Here is a 17175-nt window from a genome sequence, read left to right on the forward strand (position 1 = left end):
GGTAAAGTGCCTGCCTGGCAACCCAAAGGTTGCGGGTTGGAATCCTGCCTCGGGCTTGGATCAAAGTACTGCAAAAACCTTGGGAGGTGCATTATGGCCACAGAAGCCGATGCGCCAACAACTACCAAAAAAATATATAAATAAATAAAAAAAAATACCCAACATTTCATTTGATATTGCTCAATTGGAGCAATGTCATTGAGAAGCAAAAATAAAGGGATGGTTGCAAGGTAGGAGACAGAGGTTAATAATGGCCACTTCTCTTCATGAACTAATGTTATGAGTGAAGGCCCAAGGGGTTCACTGTTGGGTCCCTTACTGTTTTTAATATTTATGAATGATATTAATGTAGGCATATCAAGTTTAATGTCTAAGTTTTCTGATGATACAAAGATGGGCAGGGTGCTAAAGAGCAATAATCAGTGTATAGTTCAACAAAATCTGGATAAATTAGGCAATGGACTGAAAACTGACAATTGAGGTTTAATAAGTAAACTGGGATACCGTTGGGGTGGTGTTATTTTAGGATGGGCTGAACTCAAGGTAGTTGAGACTGAGAAAGACCTAAGGGTAATTATACAGTCTGACACACAATCCCTTTCGATCTACAAGAATGCAGAACTGTTGAAATGGATATAGAGAACAGAACAAGATGAGTGTAGAAGAGGTCTCTCAACAAAGGAGACTGAATTCTGTAAATTGAAGTGTTTAAAGTTTGTAAATGGGTTGAGAAACTAAATGCTGATGACATCTTTAATCTTTCTTGGACAATATACACACACGGGTACAAACATTTAAACTGGAAAAGGCTGGTTGCAGGACAAATGTACGGAAATTTACCTCCGGCCAGATGGCAACTGACTGTCGGAAAAGATTTCCACCTAGTGTTGTGGAAGTAGATAGTTTGAATAAATTCAAAGGACTTGACAAATTATTAGTGAGAGAACAACTTAGCAATTGATTTTTTTTTAGGAGCATTAGCAACTAAAGCCATATTGCTCTGGGATATGCGGTGGTCATTCCCTGACCTTTCCGCATCCTCCGTATTTGGTGGTGACGGGCTCGAACCCCGTAGCAATTGATAAACATGGTTATTACACCAGGAGTACAAGTGTCAAGTAATTATTTTTGTCGCTTTTTTTAAATACCATATTCATCTTTTTAATACGAATGGTAATGATTCTAAGTACAATTTCTGAAGTTAACCATTAAAAGCAAGAAAAAAGTTTACATTTGAACAAACTTGATAATTATAATTTTTTTAAATAAGTATGCCAAGTATTTTTGATAATAATGTCCGTACATCTTAAGTAAACAAATATGTGGTGATATTAGTGTGATGCATAAAATTTGGATTCTGATTATGTTAGACCTTAATTATCAAATGAGGTATGCCAATAAAGTTGTTGGACTGGTGCAGTAAAAAGAACACAAAGTGAAGGAGCTCAAATGTCCACCTAATCAAATGCACTTATTACTCCATTCTAAAAGTTTCTGAAAAGAATCAGCAAATGCATCCAAAAAGATGATGTTCAGTTTGGCATTTACTTTTTCCTTTATACCCTCAACATCCTGAAATATCTCTTTCATTTAAAGGCAGTTTTCACCTTAAGAAAGAGAAAAAGTCCATGGTGCTAGATAAGGAGAGTATGGTGGATAGTTGATAATTACAATGACAAGATTCATCAAAAATGTCTTTGCAACAAGTGAAGAGTGAGTAGGGGACACTGCTGTGCAACAAGAACCAGCTGTCTTGCTCTCAAAATTGTAGCCTTGCCCAGGAAATGTGCTTCAATAGTTCTTGAAGCACCTGTATGTAGAATGCAGCATTGACTTTCTCTCCTTCAGGTACAAATTCCTCGTGAATCACACCCTGTTTGTTGAAAAACATGATCAGCATTATCTTGATCCTGGACTTCTGTAAACAAAAAGTTTTGTTTACAGAAGTCCAGGACCAAGAAGAAGTCTTTTGGGCCTTGGTGAAGATTCTGAAGTCCATTGCATGCTCTGATGCTTTGTATATCGGTTGTATTGAAACACCTAACAGTCATTTCCAATGACAATACAGTAGAGGAAATTAGAATTGTCTTGACAAGCCTGGATGAAATCTTTGCATGATGACTCTTTGTTGCTTTTGCTCATCCATGAGGCTGTGCCACACTAATTTTGCACAGACCTTCCTTTTCCCTAAAGCTTCATGCAGAATTTGACAAATCGTCTCCTTATTCATATCCAACTCACCAACCATCATTCTGAAGGCCAAACAATGATCTCTTGCCACAATTTCACAAACTTTTGCAACTTTGTCCTCATTTCTGGAAGTTACCTGACGTTCACTTTTTAAGTCATCACAAACATCCACATGTCCATCTTTTGTTTATTTTAATCGCTTGGGCTGCAAGAATTATTTTAATTTCACATTTCATTAGCAGAATATCAGTTTTTCTGTGGGAAAAACTACTATCTATGGATTATTATCCAATATAATTAATCGCGATAATCGAGGCCAGCCTGTAATCCTTTTATCTTTAAAATAACTGAAAAGTAAAATAGTAATGGTGCCATCCAAAGCATAATCTGAGATGGTTAAGAGCAATTATTATATTTAACTTTCAATTACCTTTCTGCAATAGCGTATGATTCTGGATGAATGACTGTCATGTCCAAAGGATTAAGTTCACTTGTTATTTCAGTCTTTGCTTTTTTTGCTCTTCCTTTACCCTGCGCAATTTTTCTCTTTCTTGTATTAAGATCAGCAGTTGTTTCCTCAACAGCTGCAAGACTGAAAAAAATAATAATAAATACAAATTGTTTTTGTATAAAGTTAATAAATACTGGTTTATCACAAAAGTAATATATATAATTTAATATTTTTTTAAAATATCAAACTATATCTCATACAAAAAATAAAATAAGATTATGTAAATGGAATAATAATTCAAAGTTTCTTATTTATTTATTATCTTTTAACTTGTAGAAATTTTTCCATGTGTAACCTCTGCATTATCCACTTCTTTCAACAGCAGTGCAGCAGAACTTATCAAAAATAATAAACTCTAAGGTAAACATTTTAATAACAGAAGTCTTGCCGACCGGGCTAGCTGGGTGGGTAAAGTGCCTGCTGGCAACCCAAATGTCGCGGGTTTGATTGTTTTGGTCCATGAAACACATAGTCTAAATAACACTAAACTCAGGGACACTCTGTGTATATCAAAAAACTATGGACTTACTGCAGATGGAAGATATGCATATTGGCTGTGAAACTTAGTGATACTGATGATCATATATACAATATCATATTTGAGTGTGTGTGTTTGAGAGGGGGGAATAAAAATGTCCTACATTCGTTTAAAATAATACACTGTTACTCCAACGCATGGGTCACTCTATCGCGGAGGTGGTACAGAAACTGCACTATCCCCATTCAACAGTATCAAGATTGTATTGGGAATATGCCATTTCCGGAATAACATCTCATTGTGGACAGCGCTGTGGGCGGAGAAAAGATGTGGATGAACATGGCCATCTACGTCTGTCTTACATTGTTTCAGCCAACTGGAGAGCAACAGTGGCACAAATCACCCCTGACTTCAATGAGGGAGGTGCCAGAAATGCCTCCACCAAGACTATCAGGCAATCATTAGCCACAATAGGTTATGGAGCCGCTGACCCATCCCACTGCTAACACCACAACACAGGACTATGCTTCAACTGGGTGAAAGAACATCGGCACTGGACCTTGAATGATCGGAGACTGGTCTCCTGGTCTGATGAGTCCCGTTATTTCGAGCGGATGGGAGGGTGCGTATCTGGCAGAAACTGCATGAAGCTATACACCTGTCATGTCAACAAGAAACTGTTCAGGCAGGTGGACGGTCGGTAATGGTCTGCGGCATCTTCAACTGTCACATGTCGGGGGCGCCTCCGTAGCCAGGTGGGAAGGAGCAGCAGTGCGTAGCACATGCTTCTTGATTAGACCGGGGTTCGAGCCCGTCACCACCAAATACGGAGGATGCGGAAAGGTCAAGGAATGACCACCGCATATCCCGGAGCAATATGGCCTTAGTTGCTAATGCTCCTAAAAACCAAATAACAAACAAACATGTCGGGACCTCTGGTATGTTTAGATGTATCTCTGAACGGTCCAGGTTACGTGTCCATCCTTGCAGACTATCTGCATTCTTTCATTGTCATCGTGCACCCACAGGGCAATAGACTCTTCCAGCAGGACAATGCACCTCCCCACAGAGCCGTGGTGACTAGAATATGGTTTGAAGAGCATTCTTTAGGGGAATGAACCCTGTGGAAAGGTCCGTTTGTGCTTTGGATCCTCCACCTAGGAATGCGAAGGAATTATGGACAAAGGTGGAGCAAGCATGGATGGAAACACGTGTGGAATGCTTTCATGAACTAGTGGACTCAATGCCTTGACGTGTGATTGTCCTTAATCAGGCGAAAGGTGGGCCTACCCATTACTAGGTAGGTATCCCATGATTTCTGTCCACTCAGTGTATATGCTCTCTTGTATATAAATACTTCTTTGATTCAGTGGCTGCATAAAACTGTGGTACTGGGAGATAAAAATGACAGCCGTATATTCGCCAACTTAAGTGCCTCAGTAGAATGTGCTGTTCAACACCTAAGAATCATCAATATGTTCATTTTTTTTCTGAAGCTATTCTTCTATCCACTCTCAATAACCAACACTGAAAATTTTTAAGCAAAAGCCAAGAACTTCAATTGGCTCCATAACTGCCTAGAAGTTGCTTAACCCCAAAAAAATTTGGCTTGGGAAATTTTCCAGTCAGAAGCGGATGCAGTTTTGTACTGCATCTGCATTACAGCATAAGAGAATAGTGATTCTTGTTTATTTAATTTTCCACCATTACAAGACTCTTCTCAAACAGCAAGGTGTTTTGTTTAGCAGCAAATTATAAAATATACCTCTCTTGTAAAGTTTAAATATAACCTTTGATACTGCTCAAAAAGTTTTGTTTCAAGCACCTCATGCTATGCACCACAAATTCATTTCCTGTTTTTTATTTGCTGTTTCAGCATCATGCACATCAAGTTTTTTTTGTTATTTAGTACCATAGACAAAGTAGGTAAAGGGGTACCGTACTCTTTTGCAATGTATGTTTTACCTCATTCCATCCTATCATTCTCTTCTATAATTTTTGTGAATTTCCAGGCCTTAATTATCTCTGTTACACTTTGTCACCATAATAACTGCTAGATGATGTTTAATATACACAGCCTTTAAATTTATTTAAAGGCACAAGCTCCAAAAAGATATCAGCTCAGATTCTTTTAAAAATGACACAACTGCAACTAACTTACAACTGATGTTTTTCAGGACGTATTTATATTGTAGCTGCCATAAACATGCTTTGTTTATGTAAAAGTAAATTAACAAATCAGTGCTGCCTTTTGGGAAAGGCAGAACTGGGTCGTCACATGCAAACTGGCGGTGAGGCAATAATAGGACAACTGTATCAAGCTTTATATTAACCACACAAAATTACATTATTTATTTATCATAGGGTAAAAACTGACTTTGTAAAACATATTAACTGAATTTTGTAATAAATAAATATGTTTACATAGAAATCCTTTTGCACGGGGATGAAATGTACTCTGTATACATGAGAACTAATATAGTTAAGAAAAGACATTACATGGTTGTTTTCCATGAAAATTAATTACTATAATTAATAGCCACTCTTATACCATGTGAAATTAATAATATAGCTTAATAAGCTTATCAGACCATGCTGCTGTCAGTCTCCTGCTTGCCAATGCTTCCAAAATGGACAAGAATGAATATATCAATAAAGTCCAACAGCTGCTAAAGGACACCAACACATGCACATCAGGTTTTGGAAACAGCAAGCAGGAGTCTGACAGCAGCATGGTCTGATGATGGGTATCCGCAAAATGCCTGAAACGTCAGGCATTTTGCGGATACCCATCATCAGGCGACTGATGATGGATACCCATCATCAGGAGCATAGGCGACTAAGGCCATGTTACTCTGGTTTGGGCTATAAGCTTAATAAATTATATTATTAATTTCATGTGGTTATTAATTATAGTAATTAATTTTCATACATGGGAACTTAATATCTTCGCATCATTACAGTAGTATCTTGTTTATTGCATAAACAAGATACTACTTATTAAGTTACTAAATTAGATATTGAATTTTTATAGCTGTCCCACTTCTCAGATTGTAATTTGGCTGAACTCCATTATCCATTAGCCATTAAAAAAAAAAAAAAAAAAAAATCAATTTGAAGTTCATATTTTCTGGTGTAATAGTAATGCACAAAATATAAAGGATATTTTAAAGTTCCAGAAAGCAAATGCTTTTTCATCGTGTCCAATTAAAAAAAAAAATCTGGAGTAATTTATCATTTTCATTAATTAACAATATTTGAATTTCTAATAATCAATTACAATATTTATCACAAAAAATTCAATCATTATCTGGACATAGTTACCTATTTATTTCCTTTCTGGAGATACAAGTTTGAGGGAGTATTTTCACAAATCCTGCACACTGTTCAAAAGATTTTGGACCAAGACCCTTTACAAGAAGTAGCTGTTGCCTATTTTTAAATGAACCATTTTGTTCCTTCCACTGAATAATATTCTTAGCTTTAGCAGCATTTAGACCTGAAATTTTTCTTAAAAAAAAAAAATAAATAATAAAAAAAAAAAATAAATAAAAATTAAATACAGGCAACCCCCATATAACACGGTACTTCTACAACACGGATTGGCTCTAACACGATTGATAAATTGTGGCAATCCCCTTACTGGTACTTATATAACATGGTTAGAGAATTTCAGTAAATCTCGCATAACAGGGTATTTTTGAGCTTTTGTGCGGGGGGAACCTTGCTATTATGTTCGATGTAATTTTTCAACATTTCCACTCATTTTGAATCCCCGCTAGTCAAAAAAAAATTATTGAGAAATCCCTGTATTTTATTTTGTTGGGAAATCCCCATGTTATATTCTATGCTATTGAACTTGTGGAAAAATCTAGATTTCAAGGTTTTATTATTATTGGATAGCACACCAGGCCATCCAAAAGATTTAGGTCATCCAAACATTGAAGTTATGTTCCTACCACAACTGTTGTACTAGGTTAATACAACCTCTTTCATTCAGCCATTAGATTAAGGCATTATATCCACCTTTAAAACTCATTACTTCAGAAAATTGTTACAATGGATTTTGGAAAAAATTGATTCTGAATCTATTGAAGTAATGGAGGAATGGAAACATTTCTCAATTGTGGACTGTATCAGAATCATAGCTTTATCACTGAAAGAAGTAAAACTGTCAACGTTAAATGCGTGTGGAAAAATGTATGGCCATAGTCAGTTCATTCAGGAAATAAGGTCTAACCGGCAGAAAACAGAATCGGTGAGATAGTAGAACTTGCTACATTGGTAGGAGGGAAGGTTTTGATGATATGACTACTGAAGCCCTCGTGGGTAGCACAGTTGACAGAATCGCCCTGTTCCCCACACTGGGTGGATTTGAACTCAGGTCTTTTCCATCTACTAGGTCTTTTCAACTAACCATCGTGGCTTAGTTAGTCAGGCTCAGGCGAGGGTAGTATGGTTTTTTTTTCTGGAATCTTGGGTTTTTCGTCCAGCTGAACAGAAAATCGACCTCAGGACATGCAACTTATAGACAATAGAGTAACATGGCCTTAGTCGCCTATGCTCCTAAAAAAAAAAAAAAAAAAAGATATGATTACTGAAGACATTCAAGAATTACTGGTAGAAAAAGAGGCTGGCAAAGCTTATTTGGTGGAAATGGAATCGGAGGTAAAACAAAATCAATTCAGAGGATCATAGAGCAGATGAAAATTCTAAACTTCCAAATTTTACACTGAAAAGCATATGGGAAGGCATAAAGTTAGCCGAGCAATTAGAATCTTATTTTTTGAATGCAGATTCTTTGACTAAAAGGAACCTAAAGTTCAAAAGGGAGCTTCAAAAATGCTTAGTTCCATATGATGAAATTCACAAAGATTTTTCAAGCAAAAGCAAACAAACCCAAATTACTAATTTTTTAAAGAGAGCAGAAGATACATGAAATCTAGAATGATGTATTTTTGTTAGACATTTTATTAATGAAATAGTGCATTTTAGTTAGACATTTTGTTAATGAAATAGTGCATTTTTGTTAGCTTTTGGAACGTAAGCCCCATTTTTGTACTTTTTCTTAGTTTCGTATAACACAGTTTCGCACAACATGACATTTTATAGGAACCTAACTACCGTGTTATACGAGGGTTACCTGTATAGCAAATTGAGAACATATCTAGAAGAAATTTTCAATAAAAAAAAAAAAAAAAGTCAGTGAAGCAGTAAATCTTGACAATATCATGATTTAAATCCATTGGCATGTTCTATATGAACATAAGAACTCATAAAAATTTTGCATTACCTCAATCCCTTAAACACTTATGGTGTGACCATTTATGAATACTTAAAAATGTAATATAATATCATTAATGGCAATATTTATTTAATTTTTTATTATAATAAATATCAGATAAAGTATTCCATGGCAATGTTATTTTCAAAAAACTCACATTAAATGAAAAGGATAATATACAAATTAATGATGTCTGACCCTTGTTTACAATATAATTCAATATAATACAGGCTGTATATAAGTTCTTGTCAGTCTACCCAGAAGTCACATTACAAATTGTAGGCGCCTCCATAGCCAGGTGGGAAGGAGCAGCTAGTGCGTAGCACACGCTTCGTGATTAGACCAGGGTTCGAGCCCGTTACCACCAAATACGGAGGATGCGGAAAGGTCAGGGAATGACCACCGCATATCCCGGCTTGTACATTTGTACATAAAAACCAAATAACAAACAAACAAACAAACAAATTGTAGAATTGGCAAATGAAATTGGCTTTGATGAAGTGGTTGTAAGTAAAGTGGTGGAGATGCTGGAATCGCATGATGCTAAGGAGGAAATGCAACCAGAACTGCAAGTAAGACAACTCAAAACAAAAAGGATGGCTGGCTGAAGGTTTTAGAGAAAAGGGTAGCAGTTCTTGTTGAAGATGGCTCAAACACGGGACAAGATGACGAGTTTAAGTTCAGTCAAGGAATGAGTAATTTTTCTCTGCTGTAATGAACTGTATCAAGAGATGAAGAAACAAAATTCTGTTAAAACTTCTTTCCTTGGCTTCTTAAAACATGAATAATTTGGTATAAAAAATGCAGGTTGCATATAATAAATGTTTATATGTAAACAGTATAATATATATTTATGTATTTTTATTGCTTTCACATTTTAATATTTTTTGTCTAATTTTTGTTTTTAAAGAATATTTAAGTCCCAAAATTTCACCCATGAAACACATCTCACCTTTAAATATGAATGAATATATAGAAAAAACATGTTTGGTTTCGAGTTTATTGGCACATCAAGTATTATAGGCTATAACGTGTCAACAATGGTAAATGAATAAAAACAAGCGATAAAAGATTAGTGACTCATGAAAATTGGTCACTATGTCAAAAAAAAGGGTCTATAAGCTATATAAGAGAAAATCATAAAAAAAAGGTATAAATGATATATAAATAAGTATTAAAAGTATATGTAATAAAAGAGTATATTTTAAATAGATCTAAACAAGTTAATCAATTTTAAATAGTTAAAAACAGCCAACACATCATCTAAAATGGAATAATTCATGTCTTAATATATAAATTATTAATTTGAGTCTAAAATTGAACATTCAGTTAAAATGTCTATTGGTTAAAAAGGTGTTGCAGTCCTCACAGTTAGGAGAGTCATCTGTCCTCAGCAGAAAAGAATTACAGCCATGTGTGAATTACAGGCTCAATCTGATACAACTTGTTTGTGACCTGTTCATGCCATGTTGTCACTGGGAGTGTAATATATTTCTTATTACTTGCCTACAGACTGTATATGGAACCAGGAGGCTGTGATTCCTCTGGGACTGTGATGATCTGCCAGAATCTACACTTGACATCCAGCAGAAGCAGATGTCAAACATAGATTCATAAAGAGAATATAATTTCTGTTGAATCCTGGACAGGACTGGATGAGGATCATATCTCATCTTTGATAAAGTCTGTAATGCACTTAAAGAATCTGTGACACCTATGATAATTATTAACCCCTAGCCTTCTGGCTGTGAAGGGCTTGTACAACAGTAGTGTTAATTTTTCTCTTGCAATAGAGAATTTAGTTGTAATGTGGTCCAAGACTAGCTCTATAGCATACAACTCTATGGTGTATATACATTTGTACATAATCTTCCTCTCAGATACTGCACTTTCTAGGAAGAGAGCAGCGGATCTCACAGATAATTCAGACTTTGAGCCATCAGTGAAGATAAGCAGGAAATCGGAGTAAGCAGATCAACGGCCAGCATAGAGCTGTATGTAAACTTCGGGACTTTCCCTCGAATAAACAACAACAGATAGTGCGCGAATCTGCAATATATTTAGCTAATACTATAGAGGATTCAACAGTAAGAGCGGCATATAAGCCAGGTAGGAAAAAGGCTATTAAACTAAGATCCTGCCCATGATGGATGAACGAACAGACTGTCTTACAACGGGCTGTATATCAGGCTAGGACACAGTACCAGGGGCATCGGAATTGGGTACCTTCTGAGGTAGCTAGATTGCATGACAATTACATATCTCTTAAAAATAATTACAAGAGAACCATGGCAACTCGGAAGAGAGAAACCTGGCAATTGTTTGTAAAAGAATCGGGGAGAAATGATCCCTGGGGTTTGTTATATAAGTTGTCAAGAGATAAACTAAGAAGTTTGGAGGTATTTAATACAATTCAAGAAAATTCTACTGAGACTATTGGCTGGGAGGATTCAGCAGGTGCAATATTGACCAGGCTATTCCCGGATGACAATCCCATTTTGGACTCACAGTGCCAATCTGAACTGCGGAGAAAAAATCAGTTTTATGTAGCTAGAGACAATACCATGGCATTTACAATAGATGAACTGGCAGGGGTGTTAAAGAACCTAAATTTCGCAAAATGTCCAGGAATAGATTTAATTGAGAATGCATTTATAGTGAGGTTAATCAAGTTGATACTTAACATGTTGCTTCTGTTATATAATAAGTGTTTAGAGGAAGGACTGTTCCCATTGAAATGGAAGATTGCTTTATTGAGGCTAATTAGGAATCCTGGGAAACCTTTAGTCGAGCCTAAGTCGTACCATCCAATTGCTTTGTTGGCTAATCTGGGGAAAGTGTTAGAGAGGTTAATGGCAATATTTACAAGAATTGTTAGAATGCCATGACATGATTTCACCTAATCAGTATAGTTTTACACCGGGAAAATCGTGCGGGGATGCTCTTTTGGATTTTCAAACATACATTTCAAACTCTGATTCAAAATATGAACTTGCTATATATATATACTTTGAAGGTGCATTCGACTCAGTATGGTGGGAGGCAGCATTTTCTCAACTGTGTCGTGCTGAGTGTTCTAAGCAGTTATACAGTCTGTTTAGGAGTTATTTTTCTGAGAGATATGTGACTGTACGGTCTAAACATTTTCACCTTCAAAGACAGATTACGCGAGGTTGCCCTCAGGGCTCTGTATTAGGTCCTTCCATTTGGAATCTGGTGCTACAGAACTGGCTGGTTCGACCACAAGTAAATTGTCATGTGATAGCTTTTGCTGATGATGTCACATTAATTGTGGCAGATCGATCACAACAGAATTTGGAGCAAAATGAAAACCGTGCAATAAATGATATTAATACATCGGCACAAGGATTTAAGCTTACCATTAGACCCCAAAAGACCAAAATGATGCTTTTTAAAACAAAACTTGATTTGGGACGACCGCCGCAAATAAAATTAAATGGGAGACAGTTGACTACGGTTTTTGAAACTAAATACTTGGAGCTCATTATTGATCACAAGTTGTCTTATTATGTGCATATAACACATCTACATAGCAATATCAGGAAATTTGCCGGTTATATTACAAGAGTATCAAGAGCAGATTGGGGTGTGTCCAATAAAACTTTATTTCTCTATTATAACGTGGTGTTTCTGCCTATGGTTACATATGCAGCGGGAGTTTGGTCTCACAGAGTGGCTCTTGTTAGATTTCTGGCTAAATTAAACTCACTGCAAAGAACTATGCTTCTCAGTATATAAGGGTATGTAGAACTGTAGCTACGACTGCACTTCAAGTGATGGCTGGGGCAGTCCCCTTGGATTTGTTCGTGGCTTATCGAGGGCTGTGCTATGGCATTAAGAAGAAAATACCTACTAGACATGTTGGCATAGAAGTTGATATAAATTCTGACATTAAGAGGGAGAAGAGAATATGTTTAAATGAGATTGTTAACTTGTGGTGAACAAAATGGGACACTGTATCTTCTGGTCGAGTGACAAAGAAATTTATTCTGGATGTTACCTTCTTAAGTGACAGAACAGTTCGAAGCTGGCTTACACCGAGTTTACAAACATCATTTTTAATAACAGCTCACGGCTTGATAAAAGCGAAATTATTTCAGTTGGGACTTTCGGATACAGATCTCTGTTTTTGTGGCGAGGTTGAAAGTTGGTCCCATATATTATATGTGTGTACAATTTATGATAGTGTTAGGGAAATAATCAGAGAAATCATTGCTGAGAATGAGTTAGATCAGGAAGAGATGTTCTTATCTAATAGGAGTGTATTTCAATTATTCCAAGATTTTGCAAAGGGAGTCTTTGAATTGAGGAAACGCCTGTTAAACAATTGAACCAGAATAGTGTGTTGGAAAGATTAATTAAGTGTGTCCAGAATGCTCAAGAGACTAATAGTGGTGATGAGGAGGATTTTATTTTTTATTATTTTATTTTTTAAATTTATATGTATTTCATTTCATTTATATTTTATTTTTATTATATATATATTTTTTTTTAACTCTGGATTGTGGCCCCAGAGGTGTTTTTTTTTTTTTTTTTTCTCATAACCTGAGACCTTATGCCTCCCATCTACTAGAACTGGCCCACCTTCCCGTGGTGTGGACGAGTATCTAGAAGCAGCCTTCCTGGTGATAGCTGCTTCTAGGTAGCTAAGAGGTCAGCATAACACAACAACACAACATGCATTAACTACACGGATATTACATTATTATACGCTGGCCTGTTTTGCAGAGTCTGTTCAACTTACAAAGAAATGAGGTGGATTTGAACGGACGTTCTGGGAGCCACACTACCTATACATACACATTTCCACATGTACGTAAACAGATGGTGAAGTGTTAGTCTTTCCCCCATTATTAATGGAGAAGCTGCATGGTGGAAAGTAAGCATGCCATATCAGAAGGGGTTGCCTTGGTGACAGGGCAACATTGTCTCTGATATTCAGGGCAACATTGTCAACAGTGATATTAAGCTCTCTGAATAGCTCTTGAGCACAAATATCAAAGGGATGGCTGGTAGTGATGGGTATTACAGAGATAGTAATAGCCATATAATGCAAGGAAGCCACAGGCTTTTGCTGCACCGACAAAAAAAATAAAAAAAAAGTAGATAAGAAAATATAAATTATATGCTTCCCTCTTCACACAGGTAACTATCCAGTTGACCTTACTTAGAATTTATTCAAACTGTCATCTTCAACCACCTGTGAGGGCAACTTGTTCCAGCAATCAATGACTTGCTGGCTAAAAGAAAACCTCCTACAATCTAACCTAAATCTTAACCTCTATATGAATTTATGACTCCTAGTTCTCGAATTTTTTATAACAGTTAGAATTCCACCTTCATTAATTTTACTAATCCATCTCAGAGCCTTATAAACTTAAATTAGGTCACCTCTAAGGTGCCTGGTTGCCAAGCTCTGCAGCCCAAATAAATGGAGTCTTTCCTTATACAGTCATCCTTCTGCTGATCTCACCATTCAAATTGCCTGTCTTTGAACCCTTTCAAGAAGTTCAATGTCTTTTTCCAGATGAGATCTCCATACTTGAACACAGTATTCCAAATGTGGTCTTACAATTGCCTTATGCAGTGGGACTAAGGCCTCCATATCTCTACAAAGTAATGTTTGAAAATTAATGGCCTATGGGTAAATGAAGTGGTTAAACTGCACAAAACTTTTGCAAAATGGAAAGAGGCTTCCTGAAATTAATGTGTTATTTGACAGGCAAATGCAGCAATTATGAATGGTCACTGCTCATTTCAATTAAAAACATGCTTGGCAGTCCAGAACACATTTTTTTTATTACTCCAGAACAGCCGAAGCCTTACGGAGGAGGAATATAACAATCAAAATATAGATCTATTTACAGTCAATAAATAAATGGGATATAATACAGCAGATACAATTGAATTTCATATACACTGGTATGCAAAACTTAAGGACCAACACTATTTCTAAAGGTTACAACCACAAAATCTTTACTTAAGGTACTCTTTACTGATGAGAGTAGATTCAGTTTCAGCAGCAATTCTGGATGTCAGCTAATCTGGCGAGAGGTTGGCACACGGTATCACCCAGCAAACATCAGTGAAAGGGATCAATATGGCGGTTGAGGTGTTCTTGTCTAGGGAGGCATTATCTTGGATGGATGTACACAACTCCAGATATTGGAAGGCAGTACTGTAACTGGTGCATGCTACTGTACTGAGGTAATCCTTCCCCGTGTGTGTCTGTTCCGAGGTGCCATTGGCCCCGAGTTTGTGTTTATGGATAATAATGCCACACCCCATTGCACTGCAGCTCTGATATCCTTTTGGAAAGTGAGGGCATTGTTTGTATGGATTGGCCTGCCTGTTTCTCCCACCAATCTAAATCCCATCGAACACATATGGGATGCTCCGGGTAGACGCCTAGCGGCACGTCCACACCCACCAGAAAATGGCACTGGCAGAGGAATGGACGATGTTACCTCAAGAACTTATCAACAACATTGTTCTAAGTATGGACAGGTGGTGCAGAGCCTGCATCGACATTAGGGATGGCCATATCTGTACTGAGTACCACCTCTTCCCTTTGTTCCATCTTTGGCAGTGATGCATCTGTATCATGGCAGCCAGTGCTATGTTGCCATTTTTGAATAAAGTCCCTCCGTACCGTTTTGTTTCCTTCATCATTTCTGTACCTCATGAGGTTCCTTTGGTATGCTTTTCCCATATCCAGGCCACTCCTATGAGAAGCTACAGGTGAAAACCTGACTGATCCTTAAATTTTGCACACCAGTGTATTACAGGTGATTTGACTCCTCAAATAGGCCTCTGAGGTTGGGTATATTCATATTACACGTTCTTAGCGTTTTTTCACCAACCTTTCATGAAATAAAATAAAATAAAATAAAATAAAATAAGATAAAATAAAATAAAATAAAACACAACAAATTCCCGATAACTATATTTACAATAACCTGTATTTACAAAATTAATATATACGTATTACAATATTAAAAGTATTAAAAACACAAGATTAAAATGCATTAAAATATACTAAGTTAAAAGCGATAAAATTCATCAGGATGATGAATCAGGTTTTGGGACCGTAAGTGGCTCGAGAGTTTGCGGATCAGTTCTACAACCAACATTAATAGGGATAGGGGTGTACGGATTCACCCCCTTTTAGAGACTATTATCCTAAAAAAGGATGAACGGTTCCGTACGACTTCCGTTCGAGCCACTTCCGGTTCCACAATGCAAGAGAGCGGAACATGTGAGAATGAAAACATGTGATGTCTACCATTACCCTGCTGATATTTAAAGGTGTACTGAATAATAGAGAATACTGCTGAAGAAGAAGGCGGGAGCCTTTGAAAGCTACGGAATTTTATCGCTTTTAACTTAGTATATTTTAATGCATTTTAATCTTGTGTTTTTAATACTTTTAATATTGTAATACGTATATATTAATTTTGTAAATACAGGTTATTGTAAATATAGTTATCGGGAATTTGTTGTGTTTTATTTTATTTTATTTTATTTTATTTCATGAAAGGTTGGTGAAAAAACGCTAAGAACGTGTAATACAGGTGATTTGAATTTAGGCAAAGCTGGGGTGACAGAACTTTGTGTATTACTAACACCTTTGTAATTACATTTGCTTGTTTGATCACAATTTATAGTTTACTTTGAATGAATTATATTATGTTATAATTATCCTTTTTTTTTTTTTTTTTGAGAATTTATTGTATTATTTATTATTATATATATATATTTTATTTTCATTATTTATTTTTTTAATCAATGATTATTCTCATTTTCTAGTTACTTGATTATAGAACCTTTGTAATTCTTTTTTAATATTGGAATCTTCATCTAGCATATCAATGTTGGATTCATTTAGCAATCTTGCAGTTCTGTTGAAATAGTTGAATTTAAGATTATCAGTTCTGAATGGCTCAAGTGCCAGCAGATTGTGTCTTCTCAAGGCTCTTGGAGGGCAGCTAAAATTGATTAAGTAGAGCAGCTCAGGGGCATCCAGCTTTCCAGCCACGAGATGCATCAGGAATTTGCATTCCACCACAGCCCTTCTTTGGGAGAGTGGTGCCATCCCAAAGTGAGTGCACCATTCATAATAACATTTTGTGTCCATTTTCAACCAAGACTTGTACACTAGAAATCCGACTATGGATTTCTGAATATGTTCCAGTTGTTTTATGAGTACTTTTGTGTGAGGATTCCAGAACTGTGAGGCATATTGAAGTATTGGGTTAATGGTCATTATACATGCTGTTTTTATGAGTTGTATGTTGGAAAAGTCAAAGCAGATTCTTTTAAGTAGTCCAAGAGATTTGGAGGCCTTCGCTGTAGTCTTATTTATATGTATACTGAAGTTTCCCTTGGCAGAAAACCATACTCCCAAATCTGAAACCTCTTGTACTCTCTTTATCTCATGGTTATTGGTTTTGTAGGAATAACTGATTTTATGATATTCTGCAATAGAGATGGTGCAGCATTTGTCTAAGTTCAGTGCTAGGCCATTGTTTCTAATCCACAGGGTGATAGTGGCTAATCCTTTTTCCAGTATTTCACAGTCTTGTATTGATTTTATGGTTTTGTATATTTTGAGGTCATCTGCATATGAGAGCATTTTGATGTCTACATGTTGTAAACAATTTTGTATGTCATTAATGTATATTAAAAATA

At 36.3% G+C, this 17175-nt stretch overlaps 1 protein-coding gene across 1 annotated transcript in view; it reads right to left on the bottom strand.

Annotated features, from left to right (window-relative positions):
• LOC150079551 (S1 RNA-binding domain-containing protein 1) overlaps nucleotides 1-17175 on the bottom strand; it is a 190264-nt gene that overhangs the window by 23809 nt on the left and 149280 nt on the right. The window contains exons 16-17 of the mRNA XM_090383104.1: nucleotides 6504-6689; nucleotides 2621-2782 (exon numbers count right to left, since the gene is read on the bottom strand). Of these exons, the coding sequence (XP_090239230.1) occupies nucleotides 2621-2782; nucleotides 6504-6689 (348 nt within the window). The remainder of the gene's footprint in view (nucleotides 1-2620; nucleotides 2783-6503; nucleotides 6690-17175) is intronic.

This window comes from Mastigoproctus giganteus, chromosome 10 (assembly GCF_048544385.1).
Source record: "Mastigoproctus giganteus isolate SK-2022 chromosome 10, ASM4854438v1, whole genome shotgun sequence".
NCBI classification, from domain to species: Eukaryota; Metazoa; Arthropoda; class Arachnida; order Uropygi; family Thelyphonidae; genus Mastigoproctus; species Mastigoproctus giganteus.